Source organism: Dromaius novaehollandiae, chromosome 1, assembly GCF_036370855.1.
Source record: "Dromaius novaehollandiae isolate bDroNov1 chromosome 1, bDroNov1.hap1, whole genome shotgun sequence".
Taxonomy (NCBI): Eukaryota; Metazoa; Chordata; class Aves; order Casuariiformes; family Dromaiidae; genus Dromaius; species Dromaius novaehollandiae.
Window position 1 is genome coordinate 14,127,161 of NC_088098.1, and position 22,496 is coordinate 14,149,656.

General features: G+C 34.9%; 1 protein-coding gene across 3 annotated transcripts in view; it reads left to right on the forward strand.

The window, feature by feature from the left end:
• TBC1D22A (TBC1 domain family member 22A) overlaps positions 1 to 22,496 on the forward strand; it is a 193,342-nt gene that overhangs the window by 72,232 nt on the left and 98,614 nt on the right. For all 3 annotated transcript variants that reach the window (XM_064506146.1, XM_026095360.2, XM_026095358.2), the window contains exons 9-10: positions 5,886 to 5,995; positions 20,222 to 20,297. In XM_064506146.1, the coding sequence (XP_064362216.1) occupies positions 5,886 to 5,995; positions 20,222 to 20,297 (186 nt within the window). The remainder of the gene's footprint in view (positions 1 to 5,885; positions 5,996 to 20,221; positions 20,298 to 22,496) is intronic.

Here is a 22,496-nt window from a genome sequence, read left to right on the forward strand (position 1 = left end):
TTATAACGTTATCCATATATGTAAAATTATTTTCAGAACTAATATTAATAAAGTAAAATGATTAAAACAGAATGATGTTAGAAGCATTAATCTTATAATGATATATATAAAGGTATTTGCTCTGCTTCCTGTTAGATCTTTAGGAAACCGTGACAGATCCACTGAACACAAGTAAGATTATTAACAGTATTATAACAGACAAGTCAACAATACACTTTGTGTGGGACAAAATGGCTGATAACATGGGAATGAATTAAATGCACTAAAGTCGTGTTTACTGGAGCCTGGACTGATGAGGTGATTGAATTCCTTTTATCTATCTATCTATCTATCTATTTATTTATTTAATTTTATCTTTGTGATTGTAGTGTCACAAAGAAAGGGAAGCTTTTACTTTAGTAATCAGTCCTTAGCAGCTCAAAAGCTGTATCTATCTGATAAATGCATAATTAGGTTCTTTTTAAGGGGAGATATTGATGTGGTTATGTGAATTTGTAATTAGTTAATTGTTACTTTAAGAATTTACACTTAAATGATCTATTATATCCTGATCTCTTTAGAAAAACATTGCAGTAATGCAACAATGGCTGAATAGCTGCTTCATAAATCTTTGAAAACTGTGCTTCAAAGTGGAATGTATAAGATCTAGATATGGGAATATTACTGTTCACCTCCACACACAATTGTTTGTTTTCGTAGTTTGTTTACTTAGCTATTAATTTTTAAGTTAGGTTTATCTGAAGATCTAACTACTACAGTAGTTTACAACAAAATAATACTTTAATTCTACAAAATTTATATAGAGAGGTGTCCAAGTGTCATAATGGATTTCTCTGCACCTCTGTAAAAGCTATATAAGCTCTGTGTAAGCTATATTGGTCTTAAACTATTGGAATACTTTTTGTACATTAGACAAGAAATATATTTAAGTAAGTAAGTGCTGCAAAACAGAGAATGATTTTAGGATGTTCAGAAACATAACATTTCTAGTGTTAATATAAATTATAAATTATATATAAAAGAATAGAAAACCAAGCATAATTTAATGATCCCCTTACACGTCTGTTCTTGGCTTCTCCCTTTGACTTGTTCTTATACTGCCATGCATTTTGGCTCCTACCTCCTGCTCTAGTGAACTCATCTGAGTTTTACATGAATTTGAGTGCTGGGACAGCATGTCAAGATACAGGGCTGAAATTACAACATTAATGCGGCAATTAAATGTCTGCTTGCACTGAAAACACGTTTCCCTTCAAAGCGTGTATGCTTTATTTAATAGAATGGGTTTTGTTTAAGCTTGCTTGAAGTGGTGAAGCAGTAAAACTTTGTCAGGTTATAGTCATTGTTTTTCCTCCTCCTCTTTAGAAAGACTGAGAATTGGTATAAGTAATAGGTGTGGATAAAATCTGAATACGGCCCGCCTTTTCTTTGTTGTATTTGGACAGGGATTATTGGACGCAGTTGGCTATGGGGATGCATTGAGAGTGCTGCACCAGTAGTACTATTCCACTTTAATCTCATGTGTTTTCAATATTTAATCTTCAAATTGGGACGTGGCTTTTTCATAAATAAAATTCTCTCCAAAGTTAAAATTTCCTAATTCTTTAGTTAATGTAAAAATTCATATAGTACATGATTCCATCAGTCTGTAATGGCAGATGTTTGCTCATGATCTATATAGAAAAGGTGTGATTCAAATATTTCAAGAATTTAATTTTTACCTTTTGATCACCTTCCACCAAAAGTATTGACTAGTCTTAATCTCCTGTTAAAACCTGTATTTTCTTTCTAATGGAGGCAAGACGTTAGCTGTTTCACATGTTTATTTTTTATAGTAGTTGGAGAAATAAAGGTATAACAAGTTGTAACTTGTAAATTTTTAATTTTATTCCTATGCCACTGCCTTTTTGAGGAGATCCGGTTAAAGCTGTTTAGAACAAGTTAATAGTTCTTTTCACATTGTGGAAGATTTCAGAAGCATACACTGGGAATGAGCAGCTAATACCATGCTTACAGCAACACAAGCATTTGAATCAGCATGTCATTGACTCCATGCTACAGCAATTTTCCTCCAAGCAACTATTTACTGTCTTCTACAATTACATAGATAACACGATAAAAATCTCCACAGGAAACTGAAGAAAATGAGAAATGTTGCTGTGAGACTTTGTAATTGGGAATTTTTATGGAGTGATTTTTTTACCCAGATATTGATACATATACACATTTGCCTGCTGTTTTTCCCCATTCTCTTGTTATTTAATCTTTATATTACTGTCCGTTCAGATTTAACTCGTTGAAAAAAAATTTAAAGTCATCTAAAACTGCAATTTGCAATTTTGTTTTCCAACACAATACTTAAATTGAAATAATACTTCATCTCATGTACTTTTTAGATAGTTATTTTTTGCTTTTTCTGTTGTTTGTCCTGAAACCCTTTCCACTCTTTCTTTTTTAATGTCTCTAATGTGTTTATTCCTACAAATAAGCAAAAAGAAAATCTATGCAACAATCAACTTGATTTTTTTCTTAAAATTGCATAGAAAAAGCACTTTGCACTATGTCCCTACAGAAATAAGTGATAAATATGTAAACTGATATTTTGCATGTTATTGCGCCAATCAGATGTTCCTTATTTTGAAGAAGTTGTATTGAAAATGAATGGCTCGTGTTCATTTCAGTTGTAGTGTGGAAAAAGGATGTCTCAAATAATCAGAGTCAGTTTTGAACTTTCTCAATAAAGTGTAGCAAATTAGATCATACCGATGCAGCAGAAACTATTGCAGATCATGAGCGCTTACTTGTTTTGTGGCTTTTATGAGGCTCTGTCATGTTTGTTTGGTATATGGGTGGCTTCCATGGTGTAGCTCCTTTTGAGCATCTACAATATCTTAATCAAGAAGTACTGGTTAAAATACTTATATTCTAGCATATCGAAAAATTATGCTTCTTAGCAGACACAACAGAAAATATATTTTGACATATCTCTGCGTAGCTAGATTTTACTCTTTGAAATGTTTTAATATACAGTTTCTAAGCTAAAGTTTGAGACAGTCATCTTACACAAGGTGAATGCTATTAGTATATAGTCAAAATATACTGTGTTGTCTTACACATTAGGAGGTTTTTTCTGTATTTCAAAACTTCATCTTCTGACATTAGAAGAGACCATCTTACTACAGATGCATGTGAAGCACAATAGAAATGAAAAATTGGATTGCAAGTAACCTGTATATTTATAGAACATATCATAAAAAATCCCGAATATTTATTTTATGGTTAAGATGCTTATGAAAATGCTAGGAATCAATCAATATATGCTACAGAAAAGCATAATGTTCTTGGATATCTTTGCTGAAGATAGGCTTGTGAGAACAGAAAAACTGCATGAGTACTTCCTAAAAGTGTCGTTTTCATCTCCATCTGGTTATGCATGGAAGTCTGTGACATTATATTTAGGGACTTTCTTTTACTGAATTTTTTTAGTGAAAGGATTGGATGATTTCCTGAATGCTATATGAATTTTTTTGATTTCCAAGATCACCCAAAGTAGAGCAGAAACAACTTGATAATAGTTGTCTTTCCATCTCTAATACATTTTTTTTTCCCGTGAAATAATGAGACTTAGAATTTACTGTCAGACCTGAGTCCATTTCAGAGTGGCCTATTCTGACATCCAATTTTGGGCTTGATGAACATACTTGTAGTGATGAAAAGCAGTAGGGAACCATTGGAAAAGTTTCTGAAAAGTGATGCTCTGCTTTCTTGCCAAAAAAAAAAAAAAAAAAAGCTATTGTCTGTCTAATTTGAGAGTACTTGCTTGACAGAAAAATCAGAATCCGGTTTTTGCAAAGTATTAATGCTAGAGTTTCTTTGCAGTTCAAGTACCTTCAGCCTTGTTTCTCAAACTGCCTTTCTCACATTCAGTGATTTTTGATTGTCACAGGTAGTTCAGTCGCAGGGTGAGAAGTCTTCTGGTGGGCAGTCAGGCTTACGTCAGCTGCTTCTAGCTTTCTGTGGTTTGGCGGCCTGCGTTGTGAGGTGGTCGTCGTAAGCTCGAGGTAGAGCTCACGTGGAGAAACAGGAACCTTTGGGGAAGTGATTCATCTGCTTTATTTTAGGTGTCCACTTCAGAACTGTGTTAGCTATCTCATTCTGTAACTTGCTTTTTTCCACACTGGCTGTGAAGGGAGGAAAGATGTTCAGCTGGTTAGGTGAATCTTAAGCTTATTTGTTGATTTAAATCCTGGTATGCGAATACAGTGTGAAATGGTAGACTTTGAAAGAGTAAGATAAATAAGATTTTTTGCATTTGCTACCTTTTCATAACCACCTGTAGAAGAGTTATTGTGTACTGCTATGGTCTGTAGCTTCCTTTTTGTTCAGAAATACGACAGCAGTATCACAAAAAGAAAAGGTGCTCAGAGATGGGAAAATGGCAAAACATCTGTAGTTGAAGCAGCTATAATCTTATTCCTTCAGGAAGTATTTACTGATGGAGTGCCTGAAGAGTGCCTCTTTCAAGAGGAAAAATGTTCAGTGTTGCTTGCAGTTTATATAAACACAAGGAATTCTGGCTCATTTATTGTTTTACTTTAGGCATTGGGAGGCAGAAAGAGAATGGGAGACAGAAAAAGAATGTGCCATTTCGTTTTTGCTTTTTCTTTTTTTTTCCTTAATCTTTTTTATTTGGTTTTCTCATCACAATGTGATTGCCAAATATATTTTGGAATGAAAATTAAAATTAAATTAAAAATATTAAGCATTAACTTTATTTTTCACTGGGGAGCTGGTATATGAAAGTATAATAAACATAGTATAATTTATAAAAACATTATATGAGTAAAAGTATATATGAAATACCAAACACTTTTGTTCCTGTTGAAGATGCATTGATTTTCTTTTCTGCTGTCTGGTTTTCTCTTCTAAATTAATGTGAATATTCATCCTTGCTTTTCATTTCTCAAGTATTTGTTAAAGAAGGCTCCTTTGCTAGTTTCTTTTTTTCTTCTTTTTTCTTTTAGCTACATGGCAGATCTAATTGGGGTTAGGTGCTTAATGGTAATTTTGTAAAGGTTCACATGAAACCTCTTGTCCTCCTAAACTGACTTTTAAAAAAGATATAGTCATAGTATTTTATGCTAAATCTAGTCATTTTCAATCTTCCTCTGAGTAAGTCACTGGGAAAGTCCAGTATATCTTCAAATTTTCTTTTTGTTATACTGGACTCACTGAAATTTTGATGTTGATGATGAATTGCTACCTTTTCTGGACTTAGGAGGAGTTTTCCCTCATTGTAGTCTTGTTTTTGAGCTGTGAAGCTAGCACTTTTGTTTGGATTAATTTTGTCAAGCGTACATCACCTAGGTTAATTGTCTAATCTGAATTAGGTTTCTTGCTCTATATATTTATTTTTCTTGCTGGTGATCTGTTTCACTTCAGTCATTTCTCGCTATCTCCGTTGCCCGTGTTCTTCCCAGAGAGCTGTCAGAATTTTACCGTGTGCGATGCAAACGTACACATGTTCTGCAGAGATTGTTCGTAGGGAGCTTGAGGCCTCTTATAGTGCTTCTGATAATCCTTTTTCAGGTGTGAAATGTCTAGAATGAAGTAATTTATTATATATAAATTCTGATTAACCAGACATGGTTTGAGATTGTCACAGTCTGCAACAAATTAAGTATTCATTAACATTTAAAGTCATTAGATGACACAGTTGAGCGATAAATGATTCATTTTGTTCATCTTAGAGGAAATGTGTGTTAAAGTTACTGACTAGAAGATGAGCAGTAGTCGTCTTTTATTTTCAGTTATTTTCTTCATCCTTACTTTATTTATTCTGTACTCTTCATTGACTTGTCTTTCTCTCTCTTTTTCTGAAACAGAAGAAGAAGAAGTGGAAAATTTTGATGTTTCCAGTCTGCCTGAAGAAGTGCTGCAGAACATAGAAGCTGACAGTTATTGGTGCATGAGCAAGTTGCTTGATGGCATTCAGGTAAATTGATTTTTCCTGCCTTTAAGTAGTGGAGATAACTAATCAAGGTCAAAGCCTTGAATTACTTTACAGGTCCTGAAACACAGTGCATCTGTGAAAAACAGGAGAAGTAGGTTTCTCCAGCAGAAGATATCTGCTGTAAGCTTGGAATAATGTTAAAAAATAAAATAAAAACCCAGTGGAACTTTTTTTAAATTTTTTTTTCTCCCTATAAAATGTCTGTGTTTCGTTGTAATATGATATGTGAGAGCATAGTCAAAATCTCCAATTCCAGAGAATTATGCATCCCAGTCAGCAAGTGTGGAGAATATTTGCTAAAGTCTCCAAGTAAGATGCCCTCACTGAGCTGATGAAAAGCTGACTTCTTTATTTGTTTTTAAATCATTAATATAGCAACTTTTAAACAATTACTGTCTTAATTCCTCCTGAAATTATCTTATTTTTAAAACATCCTTTTAAAATGCATATGATGTTTATACTGCTTCATGGAGTGGTTTGCTTTTTTTAGACATGCAGAGACTATAAGTATGGACACAGTTCTCTGTTAAATGAAGCAAGTAACAGACTAAGAATGGGTGATTTATATGTATGTGTGTTTTTCTTTGTTGGCATATAAATTTATTAAGATTTAGAAGGCCCTACAAGGAATAGTAAATATGCAGTTAAACATGTTGTGTTTAGGTGAGGGTGGAAACTGTACAACCTAGCATAAATTAAATGGTAGGCCAAACATACCTGTGTTTTATATTTAGCATTGTAAAACACTATGCCATGATACTGACCCATGATAAAGTAGACTTTGTACTTTTCGGTTTTCAACGAAGTTACCCGAATTAACTTTTATAGGCTCTGTGCTGTAAAAGGCATCAGATAGTGTCCGTCTATTATCTGTTTTTCAGATCTGTATCGTTGAAGGTAATCATTCTGAATTTTACTAGAAAGCAAAAATAAACCAATCTTGGAAACACAGAATGTATACAACATTCAGAATGAATTCCTGAATTGTTATAGGACCAAAATCAACCTTTGATGGAAATATGATGCTTTCTAACTGGTGGTGGTTTCTCCTTTGCACTGGCAAGGAAGAATTGTTTTAGCTATGTTTGGTAGGCAGATGTTTGCAATCGGGGTTCATTTGTTTTTACTGAGCTGATTAGAAAATAAGTTATGTTTACAAATATTTAAAACCTTCCTCCTTTATCTTTTTTGTTTTGTTTGTTCATTTTTTAAGCGATGTTCATACCTTCTCTTTCTGATTATTCCCTGGTTTCGAATGAGCTACTTGGATATGTGAGGAGGGTCTTTTCTGTTAAATTGTTTCAGTATTATTTTGATAATGGTAGAAATTGTTACATGGATGGCAAATAATTTTAGTTGATTCATTCCTAACATTTCTTTAAAAGAAGAGGTGATGGAAATGTGCTTCTGTGGTGCTATTTGGATTCCATCCTTTTGATATATCTCATGTAACCTTCCTGATTTCATTTTGAAATGTTTTGGACAACTGCTTAAAAATTAGAAATTTGCTTTCTCCAAGTCGTTTTAATGTAGAGAAGACCATGGAGGTTTTATGTGTGGGTGTGTGGAAAAAGGCTGTCCTCCAATCATGTCCTCCAATGATCATAAAGTGCAAATAGGAACAAAAATTCCTATAAGCTTAAACAATATTTGTCAGTGAAACTAAGTTAATGTCATCCAGATTCTTTATTTTGATAGTATTTTTGGGATAGATTTTTCTTATCTTTTGGCACTTATGTTCTTAAAGTGTTTTGATATATTCTTTGATATCACTTATCTTTTAATATGAATGTTTCATTGGGTAAGGTATGTTGCAGAAAGGCCACTGACTAATTAAACTCATAAATTTCATTTTGTTTTGACAAAACTGTTAAAAAAATTGAGTCAACAGAGAGCTTGCCTGAGGGTATTTTAGATGTATTTGTCCTGGTTAAAAGTCAAATGAGTGGTAGCTCAGTTTTTTTGTATAACAGCACTGAAAAGCATAGTCAATTTGTCATCTTGACCTCTTTAAAAGATGTTGCTTCGCTTATTTCAATCTCGAAAGTGCTACATTTCAAAATATTTGACCACATATGAAAAATAATAACCAGAACTTGAAATCTACTTGAAATGAAGAAAGCTGGATAAAGAAATACAAGTCTCCAGCATACTTTACAATTTTACCTGTTTCCTGAACATCTTGTATCACAGGGCTGCTGCTTTCTTTTGTTCTCTCTGGTTATAGGCTCCTAAGTGGCTATACATGTCTTATCACTCTTTCAGACTAGAAAACTTACTTAGTTGAAATAAAAAAATTGATTTAAATAGAAATCTCTCTAAATGGAGATTTTTTTAATATAAATTTGTATTTCTAGTGTGTCAATTAACCTTGTACTCTATAGTTATATATGATGTTTTATAGCAGTCAGTTCTGGATGATGATATGCTGTACTGGTTTTCCTCCTTGGTGCTTCATGACCACGTACTGCATTTTAATCTCTAGCTTTTGTCCCAGAAACATTACACCTCACTTCAGCTTTTCTTACTTATTTCAGAAAAACACGTAAGAACTTTTAAAATCATAAGATCAAAGGATAATTTGGGTTGGAAGGGGCCTTTGGAGATCATCTAGTCCAGCCTCCTCCTCAAAGCAGGGTCAACTGTGAGTTCAGACCAGATTGTTCAGGGCTTTATCCAGTCAGGTCTTGAAAATCTACTAGGGTGAAGAGTGCAAAACCTCTGTAGGCAACTTGTTCCAATGCTTGACTGTCCTTGCGATGAAAATGCTGCTGCCTATATCCAGACAGAACCTCCTGTTTCAATTCGTTGTCCCTTATCCTCCCACCGTGCACCACTATTAAAAAGCCTGTCTCTGTCTTCTTGATAACATAGGTACTGACAGGCTGCTCTCAGGTCCCTCCGAAGACTTCACTTCTTCGGGCTGAACAACCCCAGTTCCCTCAGCCTCTTACAGGGCATGTTCTCCAGCCCCTGAGAATCTTGATGGCCCTTTGCCCTTGCTCCAGTTTATTGATATTTTTATTGTACTGGGAGGCCCAAAATGGATATTCTAGATGTGGTCTTGAAATACAAGCAATTCCATTTAAACATAAGAAAAATCTTTTTTACTGCAAAGGTGTTTAAACAGTGGAACAGGTTGCCCAGAGGGGTTGTGGAGTCTCTGATCTTGGAGACATTCCAAACCAGACTGGACACCGTCCTAAGCAACCTGCTCTAGTTGACCCCGCTTTGAGCAGGGGAGTGGAGGCGGATTAGACGATCTGCAGAGGAGCCTGCTAAACCTCAGTGATTCTGTGATTCTATAATAAGTGCTGAGTGGGGGTAATCACTTTGCTTGGTCTACTGGTCCAGGAGGCTGCCTTTGCTGCCGGGGTACACTGCTGGCTTATGCTCAGCTTGCTTTCTACCAAGTACCACTGGTCCCCACAAAACTCCTCCCAGCCAGTTTGTATCCAACCTGTAGAGTTGCAAAATGCTCTAATGGAGATTTGTAAAACCTGTTTCTAAAATTGTGTGTGGCCATATGCCATTATACATCTAAATAAGATCACCATTTTTGATAATTTTCAACACATTACTTGATAGTTTCACACCTGAAATCTATGTAATAGTATTTTAATACATTCATATATCAAGTAAGAATCGTGTTTCTAGTTTTAATGCTTGGTTTATTACCAAAATTATTTCATCTTGCCTTTCAAATTCGAACACTGAAAAGAAAAAATCCTTCAGACGTCAATTCATCATGCTTCTTCAGAACACTTCTGAACTGTAGATGATGTATGTATACTTCTGCGTTTTTTACCTGTAGAAATACTGGCTGTGGACATGAGAAGAACAGAACTTATCCCACAAGTAGTTTTTCTAGTTAATTAAGTAGACATTCCCATACATCTATCTTAATTAGCTTTTTTATTACTAAATCATCCTTTATAACAGTTTCCTCAACTGAGTCCTATTAACATTCAAATAAAAAGTTCATGCTGATCTGTGCCTCCTACAAACGTAAAATTCATACATAAAATTGGGTATAACTCTTCATTTTAAGTTCACTTGTAATGGTAATAAAATAACCAAAAGGGAAATATATGCATTTCATAATGGTCTAACCACATGTATTAAAAATAGCAATAAAATATTAATATCATTATTTATCAGGGCCTGGGAATTTTTAGAATAAAAGGGAGATAATTCATTTCCGAGGATTGAAGTGAACTGAGATGTATATTAGCTATTTCTATGGTGGATTAAATAGCAGAATTTATGGGTTGCAAAGGCAATCCTGTAGAGTTCTCTCTAACTGTTTAGTTATGAAAAGTTTTTGCTCTCGTGTGCCTCAAGTGTGGATTATAAATGGATGATGGAGTGGCTTTATGCTGCTTGGAAAATCTTTCAAAGGTCTGTGCTTTGTTTTTAAGAAAAAATAGCACTAAAATAACTTGCTTTGTAACTTTTGCTCATTAAATTCTTACAAGCTTCTTGGTTATGTCTGCATTTCATCTGGATAGCTAGGTAGTTATAGCTGAACTAGCTTCAGCTAGCCAGGGCTACGATAAATGGCAGATCTGTTGTGCGGGAATAAGGGTTCTTTAACCAAGACAGATGTACATAAGGAATGCGTAGTGTGAGTCAGTGCATCTGTCTTGTCGTACAAACTAGTGCATGCATCGTGTATATGCCTTCATGCCCATGTCAAGCTTCTGTATCACAGGGACTGCAGAGACCACCTGTGTAGATGCAATGATAGCAATGATGTCTAGGATTTCTAGATATGTATCAGGCCAGTCCTTCTGGAAAGCCTGGATAAATGGATAAAATACCCTTTCCTCCCACCTTCCCCAGGTGAATAGAGGTTGAAGAATGTGATGTGTTCAGGGAAAATGTGGACATACGCTGTTACTGATAGGTCAGCCTCCAGAGAAAAGTATTCAGAGTCCTCACTAACAGTAGCTGATATTGAAAGAATATGCTGCTGCCATGCTCAATTTACTGCATAAACAGGTCCTACTGTCAGGCAGTTTTTGAAACGTTGAGATCTTGTCAGGATTTTTGAGAAGTGCTAATATTGGTTATTTCTCTACTTAGTTCTGTAATGTTTGAGTTGCATACTCACGCTATGTGACAGGTCTTGCAGCCACTATCGCTGTAGCTGCACTTGTGAGATGCAAGTTCTACGGTAATTCCTGTTTACTAATTTCTGGAAATCCAAACCGTTCTGTCTATGTTAGTGTCTTGTCCAAGTTGCATCCTGGGAGTGGCAAAGTAAGGTCTTTCCTTTTTTCCTTAAGCTGCAACTGCTTTAAGGAAAATAAAAGGTTCAGAATGGATTGTTTGATCAGAAACATGTTTTTAAACACTTATAAAAGCATCAGCTTTTTATTTTAGAATGAAAATGCAACTTGTATTGTAATGGTTTCATGAATGATACTATATGGAACTATAAAGATGACTGCTAATGACTGCTAACTACTCTGTCTTATCCCAAAGGGAGATTAGTGTTGAACCGGGCATTCTATTCTGATGTATGTACAATAGCTAGGGTTTACTCCTATTTTTTCAATATCAATGGCTTCCATAAGGCTATTTCTAATTTTGTTTAATTATTTAAATTCTAATTTTCTATATTTTTGTTAATTTTAATTATAATTATTTTTAAATTCTATTTTTGCTTATATTTTTCTAATTTTGTTTGTTTTTGTTTTTCCAGTTTGTTAATCAGCAAGTTATAGTCATTTGCTTCTGAGAAATACGTTCTGCAATTAGTGTAGGCATTTGTACCTGTTCAGGATTCCAGAATGGCTTTCCTTCTAATGACAAATGGGCAACTTCAACATTTTTAGTAATTACTTCTCAAATGATACACCTGAATGGTATTTCTCTTTTACTTTGCCAGGTCCCATATCTGAGACTAAAGTCTTCTGAAATACTAGCATGCCCCAGCAGGCGCTTCTATCCAGAATCTTTTCTGTATTTGTGCTCAAATGCCTACTCCTATCTTTTCTTTATGTAATTCGTTAGTTTAGATATAGCTAGTTTTAATGTTTTTTAAACTTGGAGTGGGGAAAAGAAAATACTTGAAGTAGGACAAGAGTCTAGAAATTTTTCTGTAAGATTTTTTTATCTTTCTCAATTCAAGATAACTCTCTTCTGCGGGATACGCAAGTTGGATGGATGCTATTAATGTGTGTGTTTGAGGATAAAGCACATGCACTGTAGTGTCATTCTGTGTGACTTTCCTTTTCCAAAGGACCTTCAAATCTTTGAAGGCCTGTTTGAAGCTGCTCTTCTTAGAGTTCTTTAAAGACTTTCTCAGTTCCTGAAGGGAAAAAAAAATATTTTATTGAACCCTATTACCATGCTAGGAAGTTATTTCACCAGCTTTGGCAGTAGAATCGCTGTTACTACTAAGTGTTGAACTGTACTTAACAAAATCATTATATTAGTCCTGGTCTTTTGATGCGACACTAGTTAAAATACGTCTCCTATTGTTTGTTCAAAACTTTGAAAAATTTAAATGTGAAAAAGCATGCCTGTGATGGTCTTCCTGTTTGGTTCTGAGTAGATTTAGCTTGAGTGGTCAAGGTCTTTGTGTTGGTTGTTGATGAGCTAGCCTTGCACAAATAGTACGTTATTTCAGCGTAGATCCTGAATCTCTTGATATAACAAAGACTGAGAATTAAAAATGTCAGCATTTTAGATTTTTGGAATAAGTCATCCTTTAAACTTGTCGTCACTGAGACTATCATTAACAATGAGCTTGAGTTATATAGCAGCAGTATCTACTTTGCAAGTGTAAATTGTGCTTCGAGTCAGAAGCATTGCTTTTCAATTCAGCATTTGTAAAGCCACTGAACTTTATAATAGGAAGAAGCCTCAACAATAAACTTTACAACAAAATTATTGGTTTTGGCACCAGCTCCAGAGAGTGAGAGATCCTTTAGGACCTTCTCGAAATTCCTGAGTGGTTTGATTTGCCAGTAGAGGACTTATATTCTGTCCCTTCAGTCTGAGAGTCAAATGCATCACCAAGATACTGTCAATCAGCATCTCCTGTAAGAATTTCCAGTGCAGTTGCTAACTGCTCAGTTTGAAATACGTCTGTGCCTGTGTACTGTGAGCGTCTTTACTAATGGCTAGTCTTAGGAAGCATCTAAAACAGGAAGATCAATGCCCAAAGCTGCTTTGGTATGGGAAGAATGGCAGGGGGTGAATATGGCATTAGTTTTTGAAAATGATTTCAAGGGAATTCATAAAAACACAGACCAAGAAATTAAGCGTGCATTTCAGTGAAGTGTGTAGAAATTGTAATAAGAAATAGAATTAATGGTTAAAGGATAAAATCCATACTATGGAATATTTTACATAAGTCTTGTAATGGGTGACAAATCTGATGGTTTTCTGAAAGAGTCAGTGAACCTGTGAACAAATTTACAGTTTAATTGCATTTTCAAAATGCGTTTTGACGAAGACCTTTGCCAACAGTTCTTAAAGAAACTAAGCTGCCATGGTAGAAGCATTGTCCCTTACTCAGAGAGGAGAAGGGTAATATAAGTAGCTCTCAAAAGAGAAAGCATCATTTTGCTATTTTTGAAACTTAAGATGAGCTTGCGTTTGGTGTGCTCTGTGCTATTCTGATCTCTTCTGTCCATCTCACTTCAAAATGATGGATTGGATGTTTAAAAAAGGAGCGGGACAAAGAAGGGTGATCAAAGATGAGGAACAGTTTGGATTAAGTTCTTCATCTTGGACAACTTGGCTAAGCAATAAAAGTCTCTAAAATGCAGAGTTGTGTGAAGAAGGTGAAGAGGGAGTAGTTACTTTTTTTTTTCTTTTCTTCTTTTCAAGCCTATCACTAAGCAATTCTATCAGTAGAGATGGAAAGCAACTAAGCCACAGAGCTACTTGTCAAAGGATGCATAACTTTTTACATGAGTTTAAAACCTGGACAGTTTGAAGTTTGGTTGAAGAAAAATCTTTGAACAGCTTTAATTACAAAGACACCTTGCGTGAGGAAAGCCCCAGCACTGCAAACTGGAAACTGTGGAAGAACGCTGCAAATATATCACTGCATGCTGTCTTGCGCTTATGCTTATCTAGAGCTGTTTGCTATTGAGTTCTCTTGTTCATGGATCCAATATAGCCAATTGTTGGATCCAATATAGCCAATTTTAGGTTTTTAACAATAGGCCACATTCTTTGCCAGAATGGTGATAAGTACAAAATTGAGAGCATCGGTGGGATTTGTCCTGAGGACTGTAGTTTGTGTTCAGGAGATGTGTGTTCAGAAGTTCGTATGGAGCCTATATTTCTTTGGAAGCTGGCGACGCTTACAGTTTTCTAGCCTTTTCTCAAAAATAACTTCTTCAAGACAGCAGGTGTATTTGTAATCAGATCTGAATATTTATATAGAAAATATTGTTTTCTGTTTTCTATGAAATATGCAGTGTTAGCAGTATGCTTTACAATAAAATATTTTGTCTTCTGGCTAAAATTTACAGCATCAACTTTTGGGATTGTAAGTGCTCTCATTCAGGATTTCTAGCTTTTATCCAGATTTGAACGGTCATCCGGCCTAGGCCATAATCCAAAAATCTCTCTTGAGCACTTCTTTTATTGCTATTTTAACAGTTTCTGAAGCTGATAATACTTCTACTTGCATAAAACTGAGTTTTGATTGCATAGCTGAGTAGAAGATTGGGCCTCTGGTTCAGAGATCTATGGATAATATTATAACGCAATATGAGAATCAGTACCTAGTTTTTAATAGTGTTATATTTTCCATCATCTTATATAGGAAAAAGATATTTTTTCTGTGTAGAAAGTTTTGGGCTACAATGCTTCATAGAACTCTTTCCTACTGCTTAGGAAACTTTAAGGTTTCAAAAGTCAGGCTTAACTGTTACAAAGACTTTAAAGCTCTTTTATTGTGCAGAAGATATCTTGGAGTAATTATGGAATATCTGCAAAATATATGATCCGAAATATATATGTGTGCTTGCTCTTGAGTGTGCTCTTTCTCTCCTGGACTACATTTAAGATTGAGTCTATACTGTAATCACTAACCTGAGGTTTCAAACTTCCAAGAAGTGTTTTGGGTAACCCATGTCTACTGTTGATGGTGTTTATATGCAGGGTGGTTCTCAGTATCTTAGTGTCTTGTGTCTTTTCCCTTCCTGCTTCCCCCCTGCCATTTGCCTAACTTTGACAGATAACAAGGTGAGTTCACTTAGAAGATTCAGAAATAAGTGAAGTACTTAAATCAGTTTAAAAATTTTAAATTGAGAATACCACTTTCTGATATAATGAGAAAGATATACAAATTCAGAAAGCTTACTTCTTAGTCTTTTTTTGTTCATATGGTAATATACTTGAACATACCTAAACTGACATATAGGAATTCTTGACTATACATCAGTAGAGAAACCAGAGGTCTGTGTAAGCAGTACACAGTTTGCTTGATGTATTCATTATATTTAAAAGCTTCGATTGTGAAACTGCATTTGGAAAAAAGAGAAGAATCACATGAAGCCTGTGTGTTGAAACTATCAGAACCATTTACAAAGGCAAACTGAAAATTTCATCAGTAAATTGCTCATGATCAGCTTATCTGACCTGAAAAGATGAGAAGCAATGTACCTGTATTTACACCTGGCTGAAGTCATTATTGTTAAATTATTGACAGATTTTTTTCTTTTCAACTTGGCTGGCTCTTTTTCTCCTTCACTGATGACATAAAAGGTTGTTTTCTTTCCTCTCCCTCTTCAGCTTCCTTCATCTCTGTAAAATTATCCCATCATCACCTATTTAAAGAAAAAGATGTGGACTGTCTTTAACCAAAACCTGCAAATATTCTCTCATAATGAAAACTGTAGTAAAGGTCATACGCATGATATATTAAGTAGTGCAGTAAAGGCTACTACCTCGTTCAGAGGGTGTTGTCTCCCCAAGGCTCTGAGCTTAGAGAGCTCCAAATTTGCTTCGCTTTCTGATCCTGGAAAGCTTTCTTAAAACTCTGAAATTCTATCTTAACTAATATAAATCAGTGGGGAAGGGTAAAGAATCTGAAATGTTGACATTTCTGATGTGTAGGATAATAAGAAATGTTGCTCTTTGATGTTTGAAAATATTTCCTGAGGAATGAGTAGAAAAAGTAATATAGGTGAGATACATACGCGCGTGTGTGTGTATACAATACATTTCAACAAGTATTTTGTACACACATGTGCGCACACGGATGATGTTCACCAAAACTTTTTTACATCCCTTTTTTCACATGTATTTGAAAAACTCAAGAAGCTGAGAAGAAAAGAATTCTCAGATGTATTACGGACTCATCCGTATCAATTATCTGTAGTATGTATTTCAGAAGAGGTTTAAAGTTAAAATAACATGGAGATATGTAGAGCTTACTTAACAGTTGCTTTGGAAGTACTTTTAACATACACTTAAAAAGTATCTACATCCTTCCTAGCGTTCCATCATAAGTCAGAGGTATTTTGTACAGCCAGCTGTCAGTGCTGTGGCATGTGTAGTGACAAGAAAGTAGGCTATGATTTTTGAGTTTTTTAATGTGTTTTATCATGTTGAATGAGGGCTGCACTTGAAATATTTTGTTTTAAATTGTAAAGATTATTTATTGAGAACAGGTTGAAAGTGTCTCTCTTTAGGTCTGACAGCATTTTTATTTTTAATTATATGTGCAGGAAAGCTAGAGTATACTAGATTATACAGAATAAGCACAGACTGCTAACACAAAGATCTGAGTGTAGCAAGTTTTGAGTCCTTATGATACTGTGAAGCCTTAGCCTTCTGTAATGTAAGGTGAATCTAATTACATGTTGGAGACTGAACTAGAAATTAACCATTCAGCTGGAAAGCAGGTTAGCATACTTCACTGAAAGTATGTTGCAAGCTATATGAAGGGAACATCAAGCAGTTTAGATGTTGCATGTCAATGCAGAAATCTTTTATGTTTACCATAGATTCTGTTGTGTACTCATGCATGCTCCATCCTATGTTAATACTTACTGGAGTGCATCCAGAACAGTGTTCAGAAGTGTAAGGCTCTATAAGTATGTTAAGTGTTTGCTGAAGTTATGTTAAGGTAAGACAATCCTGTTTTCAGTTCGTTATGACTTTTTCAGAGTTCATCTTTTGCTTAATAGAGATGATCAAAGTTACACAGGGAATAAATGAGGAAATATAACGAAAACCTGAAAGATGTGTAGCAAAAGATTCCTCCACGCAGGTGTGAAGGGAAGTAAGTAGGGGAACTGAATATTGGAGCACTTTTTTCCTACAAAGGTTAGTGAAAAAAACTGTACTGAAAACATAGGGTGTTGTAAAAAGAGTTGTCAATGCTGTATGTAATAACTTTGTTCTTCTGAAGAACTGCTATGCCGAATTTGAAAGCTGATAGCACCAATTAAATTGTATGATAGAGGAATTTAAATCTTAACCACCTTAATTCTGTATTGCCTTGAGAAATAACTCATACACTTCATGAGTTACATTTTTTTAAAATCTACGTTACTAGCTTTTTCTTCCAGAAACACAAAAGGAGTAAGAATACTAGCTAGTAGAATATTTTTTTTACATTTACAAAATCCTTCTCTATTTCACAGACTCTGGAAAGTCAATTACAAGTACTATAGAAGGGAATGTATATAACATAGTTTATTTAGAAGAGGGAGGACTTAGCCAGCAAGGATCTTTCCAAATAGATGAGTTAGCACAAATAAGAGAGTGACTCCAGACTGTTCATTTGCAGATGAAATAGTGGACTGAATAGGAAAATAAATAGGCAAAAGATACAGTGAAGAACAAACTATTTTACAATCCAAGATAACAGTTTTGGACTGCATTTCGAGGTGTATGGAATAAATGGTGCTTTGAGAAAAAGAAAAGTTTCAGCTTGGTACATCACAGTTGGGAGTTGCGCTGCCTGAGAGAGTGTAATGATTGAAGTGAAAGTGTCTTTAGCCATGGGTTGATTTATGCTGTTAAATGTGTGAAGGTACTTTTACACAAGATCTGTTATAAATTAAATCATTCAGTACGTTGTTGCTCTCCTGTGATCACTGTATTACTTCTGGAAATAGTAACTTAAATCAGTATACAAAAATTCCCCCAAGCCCACTTTTCTTTGTTGTTAGAATGCGGTTCTGTGAATAAAATGAATGTAATGTTTCTTAAAGATGTTGCATCCTGGATGTGATTTTTGACTCTAATCTAGGAATGTGCAAGACTCATATGAAAGTCCCAGATAGTTTTTCTGCTACCAAAATAAGAAGATGGTGGATTAGATTTTCTGAGAGACTTCTCAGTCTTTCAATTTTGACCTTTTGTTGCAGTATAGAGGATGTTCAGGTTCTGTTTGAGATACAATGCCAACAAGATGTAATGGCTGCCTATTTCCAGTGGAAAGTTCGATGATTTGTCCTTGCTTTCTGGTCAGTACCGTTTTGGTTAGTACACTTATTTCTATTATCAAACTGTGAAAGTGCTACTGTTAGTCCAATAGAGAACTTTACTGTAATTATTTAAAGACTGTTATAGTCAGGAACAAATGATCACAGCACTTCAGAATTTCTTGGAAAAAAAAGTATTCTCTAGCTTCTGTCTTAGTTTAATGTGAGAGTCTTTGTTTAGGGGGCATGATTATGTGGAAATGTATTCAGTTACAGAAGGTTAAGGGACAATCTGTTATTGTGCTGCTGACTAGAAAGCAGGAAAGTAGGACTGGAGATTTGTCCTCAATTTATAAGCATCTTTCTCGTTTCTCAGAAAACAGAAAGGAAAACAGGGATTCTGCATGCTCATGCTTGTACATGCCCATGCACAACCTTTTGAGGAGAGAATCTCAGGCCAAAGAACGTGAGGAAAAGCAGTTGTGCTCTGTAACAAAGATGCTTTCTCTGTGGTGAGAATGGCCTAATCATGACCTGATCCAAAGGTCATGGTTAAGCTCACATTTTTTCTCCTGTCTTATCACTCTCTTCACGTTGCTGTGCGGAAAGTTTCCTACGCTTTTCTATGTTACATTCTCTTTCTCCAATGAGAAAGACTCCCCTCGGTGCAGACTGCTGGATGTCTGCTTTATCATCTTGTGTTTCCTTTCTCTTTGATTCTTTCCTGAAGCTCCATACAGATACTGCATGGGATATCCAAAACCCAACTTCCTCTTTGGTATCTTCCAGTGCCCCCTAGCAGCCTTCTAGTTCACTTCAGACAAATCAGACTATTTGTCAAGCTCTTATTTTGTCCATTCTGCATGGACTTAATTATTTTCTAGAGAAAAATAATCTAAACTGTGCCCACACTGTACTTAGAACTGACAGTTATATCTCAAGAAGGAGATACTAGAGTTGCATCTCAGAGGAGATATTAGTGTCATTCCTGACTGTTCTTTAAAATCATTGACTCACCATGTAACAGCAGCCCTAAAAGCAACAAAACACTGGGCATCATCGGAAAGGACACTGAGAACAAAACAAGAGCATCATTTTGTTGCTGTATAAACTTTTGTTTTCCATATAGCTTGAATACTTTGTACAGTTCTGGTGTCTCCATCTCCAGAAGGATGTAGTAGAATAAAAGAAGATACAGAGAAGGACAACTAAGTTTATGGGAAGGGTGGGGCAGAGGCCTTTGTCACAGGAGAAACTATTGTGACTGTATTTTGGGGAAGAAGAAGCTAGAGGAGGATATGATCCAGGTCTAAATATGACGAAAGTGGATAAGCTGGATGTAGAATTGTTACCCAACTCTTCTGCAAGACAAGAAATAGAAGACACTTGACAAAATTAGCATGAGATTAGATAAAAGAGATACAGATTCTGTATTTAGTAGGTGAACTGGAACTTGCTGCCATGGCAGTTGAGGCAGATAGTAGTTCAGTTGACTTATGGTGTCTAGTGACCTCAAGAAATGAGGAATGTGAAATGGAGGGAGCCTGTTGTGGCATACCAAAAAAGAAGTGGGGGAGGGAAATGGCTTAAATTGTGAAAGTGAGTAAGTGAAAACAGAAATATAGAGGAAGAGGAGCTTTGCTGATAAAAATAGGGAATGCTAGGAAATAGGAAATGTAAAAACAAAACATAACTTAAGCAAACGTAGAGAAATATATCGGTTTAGATAAGTAATTGAAGGAAAAGAAATTTTAATTTTTCAGGAACTTACACTTGTATATGGTCTCTTCTTTAGGATAACTACACATTTGCGCAGCCAGGGATTCAAAAGAAAGTGAAAATGTTGGAAGAACTTGTTAGTCGGATTGATGGTAAGTCTTAAAAGCTCACCTAATTTCCAAATGGTGTTTTATTGAAAATGTTTAGTTAAAACGTTTGCAAGAAGTCAAGCCAACATCATTACAGTTACCTATCGTGGTAGTGGAACGTAGCCTTCCTCAGATGAGTTGTCATACTCAGTCAATTTGTGGCATACTGGCCTTTGCAAGATCACTGTCGTGTATCATTTAAAAGAAAGCCACTAGAGCATGAGCCACTTTCATTACTTTTTATTAAGGCAATATAATCAAAATTCGATGGCAATTTCTTTGCAGCAGAGTAATGGCCACATACAAAAGGCAGCCAGTATTCGTTTCACATTAAGCTCAACGATTGTTGTAATTCGAGAGAGTCGCAGTGGTTGTTTATGGTTGTCCTTTGGCACTATGTTTTGTGCCTTTGTGCATCGCTTTGGTATCTGGAAAGCCTGAATAATTTCTCTGTGGAATCCAATTAATTATGAACTCTGGAAATAACATCTTTAATATTATAGATAAATTACAGTGTATGAAGGGGTAATTTTAGATTATGCTTTCATGTTTTAGCAGGGCACTTTGAAATATTTTCTACCTTCATCCTTAAAATAATTCCCTTCATGAAATGCTGACTGTCATATTGCTAGAGCAGAGTTTTAATTAAATGAAATGCAAGAGATAATGCTTGCCCATTCTAAACATACTCTCTTGATAGTTTGTTAAATTAATGAACAGAGTATTAACAAAATGTTGCCAAGCAGTACCAAGCATATATTTGTGACACTAGCCTGTCAATGATGAGATAGGAAAAAATATTTCTTCTATAGCTTAATACTGTATAATCTTCTTGAAAAGATTAATTCCATCATTTCATTATAAATATTGTGAGCTTTCCTTGTGCCAGTGCTTACTGTAGCATATTTTGGTTTGGCCTGTACATATTTACATCCTGAATATTTGATATAGCTCTTTTATGCTCTTTTAGGATGTTAAAATTTTTAATGCTCAAAAAAATAAGGGAGGAAAACAGTGTTTATGTAGTGTTATAGTATAAATGTAAATTATATAAAACTCAGTTGTGTATACATATTTATTTTAAATGTAAATGAATATGAAAACCTAGGAGAATTGCTGCCCTATGGGTTATACATTACAAAAGCAAAGTTCTGTATTAAAATATTTCTAAAATAGTATATTTTGTTACTTCAGAAACAATCCAACTTCTTGCAGTGTGGCTCTTTATATGTGTTATTTTTATGTTTACATTAGTATTGCTGTTTTCATTTCAGTTATTTGTAGAAGCAGCTACTTGTATATTAAATAAAGTAGGTAATTATAATGCCTAAAAAATAGACTTCCTAGATTGTCAGGAAGCAGTTACATTAAGTTCTCTAAACCCAAGTGTTTTAGATGAAAAATATCATTCTGATTATCAAACTCATTATTTTGTTTAGTAAACATAGCCTCTAAGAAAGGAAGAAATCCTGAAGACTTTTTTGAGCCTTTAATGCTTCAGTGGTATAGTTAACTAACTTTTCTGAAGTCGATTAGGTTTGGAAAGCATTATATTTAAGACTTTAAAGTGTAAAGAAAAAAAAAGTTGTAGCAAATCTTTTCTCTTCAACTCTCCTTTGCCAGACTCTGAATTGAGAGTAAAGGGTGCATCCCTGATTTTTATCTAATTTAAAACAATTTGGTGGGGTTTTTAATAGGACCGTATTTAAGAAGACATTGTTGAAGTAGTTCTGTATCAAAAAATGTAATTGTTTATTTACATTACTAAATGTGGGCACAATTTCTTCTTCAATACTTCTATTGGCCTAAAGTGTATAGCATTCAGTAGAGGAAGCAAGCAGGAATTTATCAATGCAACGCATACTTTACTGTGAGCTATAGTTTATAGCAGACCATGTCAGTATCTACGACTGTGGGTAATGGCCAAGGATTTTTAAAAATGAAAATGAGTAATGAACAATACCCTTTCTATGCTAGAAATGTCATTTTTCATGTGCTTAGAGATCAGGAGTGTTTGCTAGTTAATGTTGATTCTTTCATAAAGAGTTAGAAAGTAACATCTTAAATTAACCTCATTAACTCTAAACTGTCCATATAGTTGAGTAGTTTAAAATTGCTTTCCTGTTTTGAGCAGTGCAGTTGACGAAAGCAAAACAAAATCCTAACTTTAAGAAACTGATTGTCTCATAGTGTATATATATT